Here is a 13617-nt window from a genome sequence, read left to right as displayed (position 1 = left end):
CCACCCCCACCCCATCCCATCCCCATCTCCCCATCCCAATATCCCCACCCACCCCCACCACCCCCACCCCATCCCCCCCCCCCCACCCCCACCCCACCCATCCCCACCCCACCCCCACTCCATCCCACTCCCCTCCCACCCCATCCCTATCCCCATCCCCACCCCACCCCATTCCCACTCCCCTCCCACCCCATCCCCATCCCCATCCCCATTCTGACCCCATCCCCCCCCACACCATCCCATCCCCATCTCCCCATCCCAATACCCCTCCCCCCACCCCCCCCCCTCCCCTCCCCCCCCCCAAGGATCGACCTGGAGGAGTGGGAGCACGTGACGTGCATGAAGACCGTGTCCCTGCGCAGCGAGGAAACCGTCTCGGGCCTCAAGGGCTACGTGGCCCTGGGCACGTGCCTCATGCAGGGCGAGGAGGTCACGTGCAGGGGGCGGGTGAGAGACAATGGGGGGCTTGGGGGGGTCCCTTTGGGGGCTTTGGGGTCATTGGGGATGCTCTGGGGGCTTGTGGTACCCAAGGGATGCTCTGGGGGCTTGTGGTACCCAAGGGATGCTCTGGGGGCTTGTGGTACCCAAGGGATGCTCTGGGAGCTTGTGGTACCCAAGGGATGCTCTGGTGGCTTCTGGTACCCAAGGGATGCTCTGGGGGCTTCTGGTACCCAAGGGATGCTCTGGGGGCTTGGGGATGCCAAGGGATGCTCTGGGGTCATGGGGGATGCTCTGGGGGCTTGTGGTACCCAAGGGATGCTCTGGGAGCTTGTGGTACCCAAAGGATGCTCTGGGGTCATGGGGGATGCTCTGGGGGCTTGTGGTACCCAAGAGTCCCAAGGGATGCTCTGGGGTCTTGGGGGTACTTGGGGGTCCCATGGGGTGCTGGGGGGCACCCATAGGGCTTGGGGGACCCTTTGGGTGCTCTGGGGTCATGGGAGATGCTCTGGGGGCTTGTGGTACCCAAGAGTCCCAAGGGATGCTCTGGGGGTCCCAAGGGATGCTCTGGGGTCTTGTGGTACCCAAGATACCCAAGGGATGCTCTGGGGGCTTGTGGTACCCAAGGGATGCTCTGGGGGTACCTTTGGGTGCTCTGGGGTCATGGGGGATGCTCTGGGGGCTTGTGGTACCCAAGAGACCCAAGGGATGCTCTGGGGTCTTGGGGATGCCAAGGGATGCTCTGGGGTCTTGGGGGTACTTGGGGGTCCCATGGGGCTTGGGGGGGTCCTTTGGGTGCTCTGGGGGCGTGGGGGATGCTCTGGGGGCTTGTGGTACCCAAGGGATGCTCTTGGGGCTTGTGGTACCCAAGGGATGCTCTGGGGGCTTGTGGTACCCAAGGGATGCTCTGGAGGCTTGTGGTACCCAAGGGATGCTCTGGGGGCTTGTGGTACCCAAGGGATGCTCTGGAGGCTTGTGGTACCCATGGGATGCTCTGGGAGCTTGTGGTACCCAAGGGATGCTCTTGGGGCTTGTGGTACCCAAGGGATGCTCTGGGGGCTTGGGGATGCCAAGGGATGCTCTGGGGGCTTGTGGTACCCAAGGGATGCTCTGGAGGCTTGTGGTACCCAAGGGATGCTCTGGAGGCTTGTGGTACCCATGGGATGCTCTGGGAGCTTGTGGTACCCATGGGATGCTCTGGGGGCTTGTGGTACCCATGGGATGCTCTGGGGGCTTCTGGTACCCAAGGGATGCTCTGGGGGGCTTGTGGTACCCAAGAGACCCAAGGGATGCTCTGGGGGTCCCAAGGGATGCTATGGGGTCTTGGGGGTCCCATGGGGTGCTATGGGGTGTTGGGGGGCACCCATGGGGCTTGGGAGGGTCCTTTGGGTGCTCTGGGGTCATGGGGGATGCTCTGGGGGCTTGTGGTACCCAAGGGATGCTCTGGGGGCTTGTGGTACCCAAGGGATGCTCTGGGGGGCTTGTGGTACCCGAGAGACCCAAGGGATGCTCTGGGGGTCCCAAGGGATGCTATGGGGTCTTGGGGGTCCCATGGGGTGCTATGGGGTGTTGGGGGGCACCCATGGGGCTTGGGAGGGTCCTTTGGGTGCTCTGGGGTCATGGGGGATGCTCTGGGGTCTTGTGGTACCCAAGAGTTCCAAGGGATGCTCTGGGGTACTTGGGGGTCCCATGGGGCTTGGGGAGGACCCTTTGGGTGCTTTGGGGTCATTGGGGATGCTCTGGGGTCTTGTGGTACCCAAGAGTTCCAAGGGATGCTCTGGGGGTCCCAAGGGATGCTATGGGGTCTTGGGGGTACTTGGGGGTCCCTTTGGGTGCTATGGGGTGCTGGGGGACACCCATAGGGCTTGGGGGACCCTTTGGGTGCTCTGGGCTCCCCCATGGGTGCTATGGGTGCCCCTCTGGGTGCTCACCCTATGGGTGCTGGGGGTTCCCCTGTGGGTGCTCACCCCATTGGGTGCTATGGGTTTCCCTCTGGGTGCTCACCCATTGGTGCTGTGGGTGCCCCCCTGGGTGCTCACCCAATGGGTGCTGTGGGGGGTGGTTGATGGGTGCTGTTGTTGCTCACCCATGGGTGCTGTGGGTGCTCACCCCATTGGGTGCTCTGGGTGCTCACCCATGGGTGCTGTGGGTGCTCACCCCATTGGGTGCTCTGGGTGCTCACCCATGGGTGCTGTGGGTGCTCACCCCATTGGGTGCTCTGGGTGCTCACCCATGGGTGCTGTGGGTGCTCACCCCATTGGGTGCTCTGGGTGCTCACCCATGGGTGCTGTGGGTGCTCACCCCATTGGGTGCTCTGGGTGCTCACCCATGGGTGCTGTGGGTGCTCACCCTATGAGTGCTATGGGTTCCCCTCTGGGTGCTCACCCTATGGGTGCTGTGGTTACTCACCCATGGGTGCTGTGGGGCTTTGGGTGCCCCTCTGGGTGCTCACCCTATGGGTGCTATGGGTGCCCCTGTGGGTGCTCACCCCATGGGTGCTGTGGTTGCTCACCCATGGGTGCTGTGGGCGGTGGTTGATGGGTGCTCTGGGTGCTCACCCTATGGGTGCTGTGGTTGCTCACCCATGGGTGCTGTGGGGCTTTGGGTGCCCCTGTGGGTGCTCACCCATTGGGTGCTATGGGTTCCCTCCCCTCTGGGTGCTCACCCCATGGGTGCTGTGGTTGCTCACCCATGGGTGCTGTGGGCGGTGGTTGATGGGTGCTCTGGGTGCTCACCCTATGGGTGCTGTGGTTACTCACCCATGGGTGCTGTGGGGCTTTGGGTGCCCCTCTGGGTGCTCACCCTATGGGTGCTATGGGTGCCCCTGTGGGTGCTCACCCCATGGGTGCTGTGGTTGCTCACCCATGGGTGCTGTGGGGCTTTGGGTGCCCCTCTGGGTGCTCACCCTATGGGTGCTGTGGGTTCCCTTCTGGGTGCTCACCCCATGGGTGCTGTGGTTGCTCACCCATGGGTGCTGTGGGGCTTTGGGTGCCCCTCTGGGTGCTCACCCTATGGGTGCTGTGGTTGCTCACCCATGGGTGCTGTGGGGCTTTGGGTGCCCCTCTGGGTGCTCACCCCATGGGTGCTGTGGTTGCTCACCCATGGGTGCTGTGGGGCTTTGGGTTCCCCTCTGGGTGCTCACCCCATGGGTGCTGTGGGTTCCCCTCTGGGTGCTCACCCCATGGGTGCTGTGGGTGCTCACCCCATTGGGTGCTGTGGGTTCCCCTCTGGGTGCTCACCCCATGGGTGCTGTGGTTGCTCACCCATGGGTGCTGTGCGGGGTGGTTGATGGGTGCTCTGGGTGCTCACCCTATGGGTGCTGTGGTTACTCACCCATGGGTGCTGTGGGGCTTTGGGTGCCCCTCTGGGTGCTCACCCTATGGGTGCTATGGGTGCCCCTGTGGGTGCTCACCCCATGGGTGCTGTGGTTGCTCACCCATGGGTGCTGTGGGCAGTGGTTGATGGGTGCTCTGGGTGCTCACCCTATGGGTGCTCACCCCATTGGGTGCTATGGGTGCCCCTGTGGGTGCTCACCCATGGGTGCTCTGGGTGCTCACCCATGGGTGCTGTGGGCGGTGGTTGATGGGTGCTGTGGGTACCCCTCTGGGTGCTCACCCATTGGGTGCTGTGGGTTCCCCTCTCGGTGCTCACCCTATGGGTGCTGTGGTTGCTCACCCATGGGTGCTGTGGGTGGTGGTTGATGGGTGCTCTGGGTGCTCACCCATGGGTGCTATGGGGGGTGGTTGATGGGTGCTCTGGGTGCCCCTCTGGGTGCTCACCCATGGGTGCTGTGGGTGCTCACCCCATTGGGTGGTGTGGGTACCTCTCTGGGTGCTCACCCATGGGTGCTGTGGGTGCTCACCCCATGGGTGCTGTGGGTGCCCCTGTGGGTGCTCACCCATGGGTGCTGTGGGCGGTGGTTGATGGGTGCTGTGGGTGCCCCTCTGGGTGCTCACCCATGGGTGCTGTGGTTGCTCACCCATGGGTGCTGTGGGGCTTTGGGTGCCCCTGTGGGTGCTCACCCCATGGGTGCTGTGGTTGCTCACCCATGGGTGCTGTGGGCGGTGGTTGATGGGTGCTGTGGGTGCCCCTGTGGGTGCTCACCCATTGGGTGCTCTGGGTGCAGATCCTGATCCTGGACATCATCGAGGTGGTGCCGGAGCCGGGGCTGCCCCTGACCAAGAACAAGTTCAAGGTCCTCTACGAGAAGGAGCAGAAGGGACCCGTGACGGCGCTGTGCCACTGCGCGGGGTACCTGGTGTCCGCTATAGGGCAGAAGGTGGGGCTGGGGGACCTGGTGTCCGCTATAGGGCAGAAGGTGGGGCTGGGGGACCTGGTGTCCGCTATAGGGCAGAAGGTGGGGCTGGGGGACCTGGTGTCCGCTATAGGGCAGAAGGTGGGGCTGGGGTGCCTGGTGTCCGCTATAGGGCAGAAGGTGGGGCCGCTATAGGGCAGAAGGTGGGGCTGGGGGACCTGGTGTGCGCTATAGGGCAGAAGGTGGGGCTGGGGTGCCTGGTGTCCACTATAGGGCACAAGGTGGGGCCGCTATGGGGCAGAAGGTGGGGCTGGGGTGCCTGGTGTCCGCTATAGGGCAGAAGGTGGGGCTGGGGTGCCCGGTGTCCGCTATAGGGCAGAAGGTGGGGCCGCTATGGGGCAGAAGGTGGGGCTGGGGGACCTGGTGTCCGCTATAGGGCAGAAGGTGGGGCTGGGGGACCTGGTGTCCGCTATAGGGCAGAAGGTGGGGCTGGGGGACCTGGTGTCCGCTATAGGGCAGAAGGTGGGGCCGCTATGGGGCAGAAGGTGGGGCTGGGGTGCCTGGTGTCCGCTATGGGGCAGAAGGTGGGGCTGGGGGACCTGGTGTCCGCTATAGGGCAGAAGGTGGGGCTGGGGTGCCTGGTGTCCGCTATAGGGCAGAAGGTGGGGCTGGGGGACCTGGTGTCCGCTATAGGGCAGAAGGTGGGGCTGGGGGACCTGGTGTCCGCTATAGGGCAGAAGGTGGGGCCGCTATAGGGCAGAAGGTGGGGCTGGGGGACCTGGTGTCCGCTATAGGGCAGAAGGTGGGGCCGCTATGGGGCAGAAGGTGGGGCTGGGATGGGGCTTTGAGGAGCTCAAGGTTGGGTTGAGGAGCTCAAGGTTGGGTCGAGGAGCTCAAGGTTGGGTCGAGGAGCTCAAGGTTGGGTTGAGGACCTCAAGGTTGGGTCGAGGAGCTCAAGGTTGGGTCGAGGAGCTCAAGGTTGGGTTGAGCTCAAGGTTGGGTCGAGGAGCTCAAGGTTGGGTTGAGGAGCTCAAGGTTGGGTTGAGGAGCTCAAGGTTGGGTTGAGGAGCTCAAGGTTGGGTCGAGGAGCTCAAGGTTGGGTTGAGGAGCTCAAGGTTGGGTTGAGGACCTCAAGGTTGGGTCGAGGAGCTCAAGGTTGGGTCGAGGAGCTCAAGGTTGGGTTGAGCTCAAGGTTGGGTCGAGGAGCTCAAGGTTGGGTTGAGGAGCTCAAGGTTGGGTTGAGGAGCTCAAGGTTGGGTTGAGGAGCTCAAGGTTGGGTTGAGGAGCTCAAGGTTGGGTTGAGGAGCTCAAGGTTGGGTCGAGGAGCTCAAGGTTGGGTTGAGGAGCTCAAGGTTGGGTTGAGGACCTCAAGGTTGGGTCGAGGAGCTCAAGGTTGGGTCGAGGAGCTCAAGGTTGGGTTGAGGAGCTCAAGGTTGGGTTGAGGAGCTCAGGGTTGGGTCGAGGAGCTCAAGGTTGGGTTGAGGACCTCAAGGTTGGGTTGAGGAGCTCAAGGTTGGGTTGAGGAGCTCAAGGTTGGGTTGAGGACCTCAAGGTTGGGTTGAGGACCTCAAGGTTGGGTTGAGGAGCTCAGGGTTGGGTTGAGGAGCTCAAGGTTGGGTTGAGGACCTCAAGGTTGGGTTGAGGACGTCATGGTTGGGTTGAGGAGCTCAAGGTTGGGTTGAGCTCAAGGTTGGGTTGAGGAGCTCAAAGTTGGGTCGAAGAGCTCAAGGTTGGGTCGAGGAGCTCAAAGTTGGGTCAAGGAGCTCAAGGTTGGGTTGAGGAGCTCAAGGTTGGGTCGAGGAGCTCAAGGTTGGGTCGAGGAGCTCAAGGTTGGGTTGAGGAGCTCAAGGTTGGGTTGAGGAGCTCAAGGTTGGGTTGAGGAGCTCAAGGTTGGGTCGAGGAGCTCAAGGTTGGGTTGAGGAGCTCAGGGGTGGGTTGAGGAGCTCAAGGTTGGGTTGAGGAGCTCAAGGTTGGGTTGAGGAGCTCAAGGTTGGGTTGAGGAGCTCATGGTTGGGTCGAGGAGCTCAAGGTTGGGTCGAGTACCTCAAGGTTGTGTTGAGGACCTCAAGGTTGGGTTGAGGAGCTCAAGGTTGGGTTGAGGAGCTCAAAGTTGGGTTGAGGACCTCAAGGTTGGGTTGAGGAGCTCAAGGTTGGGTTGAGGAGCTCAAGGTTGGGTTGAGGAGCTCAAGGTTGGGTTGAGGAGCTCAAGGTTGGGTTGAGGAGCTCATGGTTGGGTTGAGGACCTCAACTTTGTTCTGAGCCCCCTCTCCCCCTATTCCCCCCCCGCCCGCCCCAGATCTTCCTGTGGAGCCTGAAGGACCACGACCTGACGGGCATGGCCTTCATCGACACGCAGCTCTACATCCACCGCATGATCAGCGTCAAGAACTTCATCCTGGCCGCCGACCTCATGAAGAGCATCTCCCTGCTGCGCTACCAGGAGGAGAGCAAGACCCTGTCCCTCGTCAGCCGGGTGCGGGGCGGTGTGGGGCACGGGGGGCGGTGGGGGGCAGAGCCGGCCTTGGCCTCTTCATGGGCGTCATCTTCATCGGCGTCATCTTTATTGGTGTCATCTTCGTCATCGTCGTCGTTGTTGGTGTCATCTTCATCATTGTCATCGTTGGTGTCATCTTCGTCATCGTCGTCGTTGGTGTCATCTTCATCATTGTCATCGTTGTTGGTGTCATCTTCATTGGCGTCGTCTTCATTGGTGTCATCTTCATTGGTGTCATCTTCATCATCCTCATCTTTATTGGTGTCATCTTCATCATTGTCATGTTCATTGACGTCTTCATTGGTGTCATCGTTATTGGTGTCATCTTCATTGGTGTCATCTTCATTGGCGTCATCTTCATTGGTGTCATCTTCATCATCCTCATCGTTGTTGGTGTCATCTTCATCGGCGTCATCGTTGGTGTCATCTTCATCATCGTCATCGTTGGTGTCATCTTCATCATTGTCATCGTTGTTGGTGTCATCTTCATCATTGTCATCGTTGTTGGTGTCATCTTCATCGGCGTCGTCTTCATTGGTGTCATCTTCATCATCCTCATCTTCATCGGCATCATCTTCATTGGTGTCATCTTCATTGGCGTCATCTTCGTCATCCTCATCTTTATTGGTGTCATCTTCATCATCGTCATTGTTGGTGTCATCTTCATCAGCGTCATCTTCATTGGTGTCATCTTCATCATCCTCATCTTCATTGGCATCATCTTCATTGGTGTCATCATCATCATCCTCATCTTTATTGGTGTCATCTTCATTGGTGTCATCTTCATTGGCGTCATCTTCATCATCCTCATCTTTATTGGCGTCATCTTCATTGGCATCATCTTCATTGGCATCATCTTCATTGGCGTCATCTTCATCATCCTCATCTTCATTGGCGTCATCTTCATCATCCTCATCTTCATTGGCGTCATCTTCATTGTCATCTTCATTGGTGTCATCTTCATTGGCGTCATCTTCATTGTCATCTTCATTGGTGTCATCTTCATTGGCGTCATCTTCATTGGTGTCATCTTCATCATCCTCATCGTTATTGGTGTCATCTTCATTGGTGTCGTCTTCATCGGTGTTGTCTTCATTGGTGTCATCTTCATTGGTGTCATCATCATAATCCCCATCTTCATTGGCGTCATCTTCATCAGCGTCATCTTCATTGGTGTCCATTGGCGTCATCTTCATTGTCATCTTCATTGGTGTCATCTTCATTGGTGTCATCTTCATCGGCGTCATCTTCATTGGCGTCATCTTCATCATCATCATTATTGGTGTCATCTTCATTGGTGTCATCTTCATCATCCTCATCTTCATCGGCGTCATCTTCATTGGTGTCATCTTCATCATCCTCATCTTCATCGGCGTCATCTTCATTGGCGTCATCTTCATCATCCTCATCTTCATTGGCGTCATCTTCATTGGCGTCATCTTCATTGGCATCATCTTCATTGGTGTCCTCTTCATCGGTGTCATCTTCATTGTCATCTTCATTGGTGTCATCTTCATTGGTGTCATCTTCATCGGCGTCATCTTCATTGGCGTCATCTTCATCATCATCTTCATTGGTGTCATCTTCATTGGTGTCATCTTCATCATCCTCATCTTCATCGGCGTCATCTTCATTGGTGTCATCTTCATCATCCTCATCTTCATTGGTGTCATCTTCATCATCCTCATCTTCATCGGCATCATCTTCATTGGTGTCATCTTCATCATCCTCATCTTCATCGGCGTCATCTTCATTGGCGTCATCTTCATTGGTGTCCTCTTCATCGGTGTCATCTTCATTGGCGTCATCTTCATCGGCATCATCTCCATCGTCTCCATCTTCATCATCTTCATCTTCTCCATCTTTGTCTTCTTCACTTCCATTGTCTCCATCTCCATCGTCTCCATGTTGATCCTCTTCATCCCCCTCCTCACCCCCTTTCCCTTCTCCATCTCCATCCCCTTCATCGTGTCCATCACCATCCTCATCTTCTCCATCCTCATCATCTCCATTGTCTGCATCTTCTCTATCTTCATCATCCTCATCTTCATCGGCATCATCTTCATTGGCATCATCTCCATCGTCTCCATCTTCATCATCTTCTCCATCTTCATTGGCATCATCTCCGTCTCCATTGTCTCCATCTTCATCTCCATCATCTCCATCTTCATAATCCTCATCTTCATCGGCATCCTCTCCATCTCCATCCTCTCCCTCTCCATTGTCTCCATCTCCGTCTTGATCCTCTTCATCCCCATCCTCATCCCCTTTACCTTCTCCGTCTTCTTCCCCTCCATTGGGTCTGTTGTCATCCTCCTCATCTTCTCCAACCTCATCTTTTCCATCTCCATCGTCTCCATCATCTCCACCTTCATCAACCTCATCTTCATCGGCATAATATCACTCATTTCCATTGTGTCCATCTTCATCATCTCCATCTCCATCATCTTCATCTTCTGCATCTCCATCATCCTCATCTTCATTGGCATCATCTCCATCAATCTCATCTTCATCATCTCCATCTTCATCTTCTCCATCTTCATCTCCAACATCTCCATCATCTCCATCTCCACCATCTCCATCTCCATCATCTTCATCTCCATCATCTCCATCTCCACCATCTCCATCTCCACCATCTCCATCTCCACCCTCTTCATCTCCACCATCTCCATCTCCATCATCTCCATCTCCACCATCTCCATCTCCACCATCTCCATCTCCACCATCTCCATCTCCACCATCTCCATCATCTCCATCTCCACCATCTCCATCTCCACCATCTCCATCTCCACCATCTCCATCTCCACCATCTCCATCTCCATCATCTCCATCTCCACCATCTCCATCATCTCCATCTCCACCATCTCCATCTCCACCATCTCCATCTCCACCATCTCCATCTCCTCCATCTCCATCTCCTCCATCTCCATCTCCACCATCTCCATCTCCATCATCTCCATCTCCACCATCTCCATCTCCACCATCTCCATCTCCACCATCTCCATCTCCATCATCTCCATCTCCACCATCTCCATCTCCACCATCTCCATCTCCATCATCTCCATCTCCACCATCTCCATCATCTCCATCTCCACCATCTCCATCTCCACCCTCTCCATCTCCACCATCTCCATCTCCACCATCTCCATCTCCATCATCTCCATCTCCACCATCTCCATCTCCATCATCTCCATCTCCATCTCCACCATCTCCATCTCCACCATCTCCATCTCCATCATCTCCATCTCCACCATCTCCATCTCCATCTCCACCATCTCCATCTCCACCATCTCCATCTCCATCATCTCCATCTCCACCATCTCCATCTCCACCATCTCCATCTCCATCTCCACCATCTCCATCTCCACCATCTCCATCTCCATCATCTCCATCTCCACCATCTCCATCATCTCCATCTCCATCTCCACCATCTCCATCTCCATCATCTCCATCTCCACCATCTCCATCATCTCCATCTCCATCTCCACCATCTCCATCTCCACCATCTCCATCTCCATCATCTCCATCTCCACCATCTCCATCATCTCCATCTCCACCATCTCCATCTCCACCATCTCCATCTCCACCATCTCCATCTCCACCATCTCCATCTCCATCATCTCCATCTCCACCATCTCCATCATCTCCATCTCCACCATCTCCATCTCCACCATCTCCATCTCCACCATCTCCATCTCCTCCATCTCCATCTCCTCCATCTCCATCTCCACCATCTCCATCTCCATCATCTCCATCTCCACCATCTCCATCTCCACCATCTCCATCTCCACCATCTCCATCTCCATCATCTCCATCTCCATCATCTCCATCTCCACCATCTCCATCTCCATCTCCACCCTCTCCATCTCCATCATCTCCATCTCCATCATCTCCATCTCCATCATCTCCATCTCCATCTCCATCATCTCCATCTCCACCATCTCCATCTCCTCCATCTCCATCTCCATCATCTCCATCTCCACCATCTCCATCTCCACCATCTCCATCTCCACCATCTCCATCGTCACCATCTCCATCTCCACCATCTCCATCTCCATCATCTCCATCTCCATCATCTCCATCTCCACCATCTCCATCTCCATCTCCACCATCTCCACCATCTCCATTTCCATCTCCATCTCCATCATCTCCATCTCCACCATCTCCATCTCCACCATCTCCATCATCTCCATCTCCACCATCTCCATCGTCACCATCTCCATCTCCACCATCTCCATCTCCACCATCTCCATCTCCACCATCTCCATCTCCACCATCTCCATCTCCATCTCCACCATCTCCATCTCCACCATCTCCATCTCCATCTCCATCTCCACCATCTCCATCATCTCCATCTCCACCATCTCCATCTCCATCTCCACCATCTCCACCATCTCCATTTCCATCTCCATCTCCATCATCTCCATCTCCACCATCTCCATCTCCACCATCTCCATCATCTCCATCTCCACCATCTCCATCTCCACCATCTCCATCTCCATCATCTCCATCTCCTCCATCTCCATCTCCATCATCTCCATCTCCACCATCTCCATCTCCATCATCTCCATCTCCATCATCTCCATCTCCACCATCTCCATCTCCATCATCTCCATCTCCACCATCTCCATCTCCACCATCTCCATCTCCACCATCTCCATCTCCACCATCTCCATCTCCACCATCTCCATCTCCACCATCTCCATCTCCACCATCTCCATCTCCACCATCTCCATCTCCATCTCCATCATCTCCATCTCCATCATCTCCATCTCCACCATCTCCATCTCCACCATCTCCATCTCCACCATCTCCACCATCTCCATCTCCACCATCTCCATCTCCACCATCTCCATCTCCACCATCTCCACCATCTCCATCTCCACCATCTCCATCTCCACCATCTCCATCTCCACCATCTCCACCATCTCCATCTCCATCATCTCCATCTCCACCATCTCCATCTCCACCATCTCCATCTCCACCATCTCCATCTCCATCATCTCCATCTCCACCATCTCCACCTTGATCCTCCCTCCTCAACCCCATCCCCTTCTCCCTCCCCCCCCCCACCGTGTCCACCCCCCCACCCCATTCCCATGCCCCCACTGACCACCCCCCCCCTCGCCCCATAGGACGCGAAGCCCCTCGAGGTCTACAGCGTGGACTTCATGGTGGACAGCTCCCAGCTCGGCTTCCTGGGTACCACTTGGGGGGCAGAGGTTGGGGTGTGGGGGGGTCCAGCCCCATCCCTGCATCCCCACGGATCGGGGGGGCACCGGTGAATCCTGGTTTTGTCCCCAGTGTCCGACCGGGATCAGAACCTGCTGGTGTACATGTACCTGCCTGAAGGTGGGATGGGATGGATGGGATGGGATGGGATGGGATGGATGGGATGGATGGGATGGGATGGATGGGATGGGATGGATGGGATGGGATGGGATGGGATGGGATGGGATGGGGATGGGATGGATGGGATGGGATGGGATGGGATGGGATGGATGGGATGGGATGGATGGGATGGATGGGATGGGATGGGATGGGATGGATGGGATGGATGGGATGGATGGGATGGGATGGGATGGATGGGATGGGATGGGATGGGATGGGATGGGATGGGATGGATGGGATGGGATGGATGGGATGGGATGGATGGGATGGATGGGATGGGATGGGATGGATGGGATGTGGGATCACGTGACGCACTGGGTGGTGTGTGGTCACGTGCCGCCGCGCTGCTCTCCCATTGGCAGCCAAGGAGAGCCTGGGGGGGCTGCGCCTGCTCCGCCGCGCTGGATGGATGGGATGGGATGGATGGGATGGGAATGGGATGGGATGGGATGGATCAGATGGAATGTAATGGGATGGGATGGATTAAATGGGATGGGATGGGATGGATCAGATGGGAATGGGATGGGATGGGATGGATGGATGGATGGGATGGATGGATGGATGGATGGATGGATGGGATGGATGGGATGGATGGACACAAGGATGGATGGGATGGATGGGATGGATGGACACAAGGATGGATGGGATGGATGGACACAAGGATGGATGGGATGGATGGATGGATGGATGGGATGGATGGGATGGATGGGATGGATGGATGGGATGGGATGGATGGGATGGGATGGGATGGATTGGATGGGATGGGATGGGGATGGGATGGGACGGGGATGGGATGGATGGGATGGGATGGGATGGATGGGATGGGATGGATGGGATGGATGGGATGGGATGGATCAGATGGGGATGGGATGGGATGGATGATGGGCTGCGATGGATGGTATGGGATGGGATGGGATGGATGGGATGGGATGGGATGGATGGGATGGGATGGGATGGGATGGGATGGATGGGATGGGATGGGATGGGATGGGATGGGATGGGATGTGGGATCACGTGACGCACTGGGTGCGCGTGTGGT

General features: G+C 57.0%; 1 protein-coding gene across 1 annotated transcript; it reads left to right on the top strand.

The window, feature by feature from the left end:
• Positions 1 to 285: 285 nt before the first annotated feature.
• On the top strand, positions 286 to 12978 carry LOC134159148 (cleavage and polyadenylation specificity factor subunit 1-like; the record flags this gene model as incomplete). Its single annotated transcript, XM_062609811.1, has 6 exons — positions 286 to 447; positions 4565 to 4717; positions 6990 to 7166; positions 12323 to 12389; positions 12492 to 12539; positions 12941 to 12978. Coding segments are annotated over exons 1-6 (591 nt in total), but the record flags the coding sequence as incomplete, so codon positions are not given.
• Positions 12979 to 13617: the final 639 nt, after the last annotated feature.

This window comes from Pezoporus occidentalis, unplaced genomic scaffold (assembly GCF_034315485.1).
Source record: "Pezoporus occidentalis ecotype Australia unplaced genomic scaffold, CSIRO_AGI_Poc_V1 ctg1401, whole genome shotgun sequence".
Taxonomy (NCBI): domain Eukaryota; kingdom Metazoa; phylum Chordata; class Aves; order Psittaciformes; family Psittacidae; genus Pezoporus; species Pezoporus occidentalis.
The sequence above is the reverse complement of the archived record's forward strand: the minus strand, read 5'-3'. Positions and strand labels throughout refer to the sequence as shown.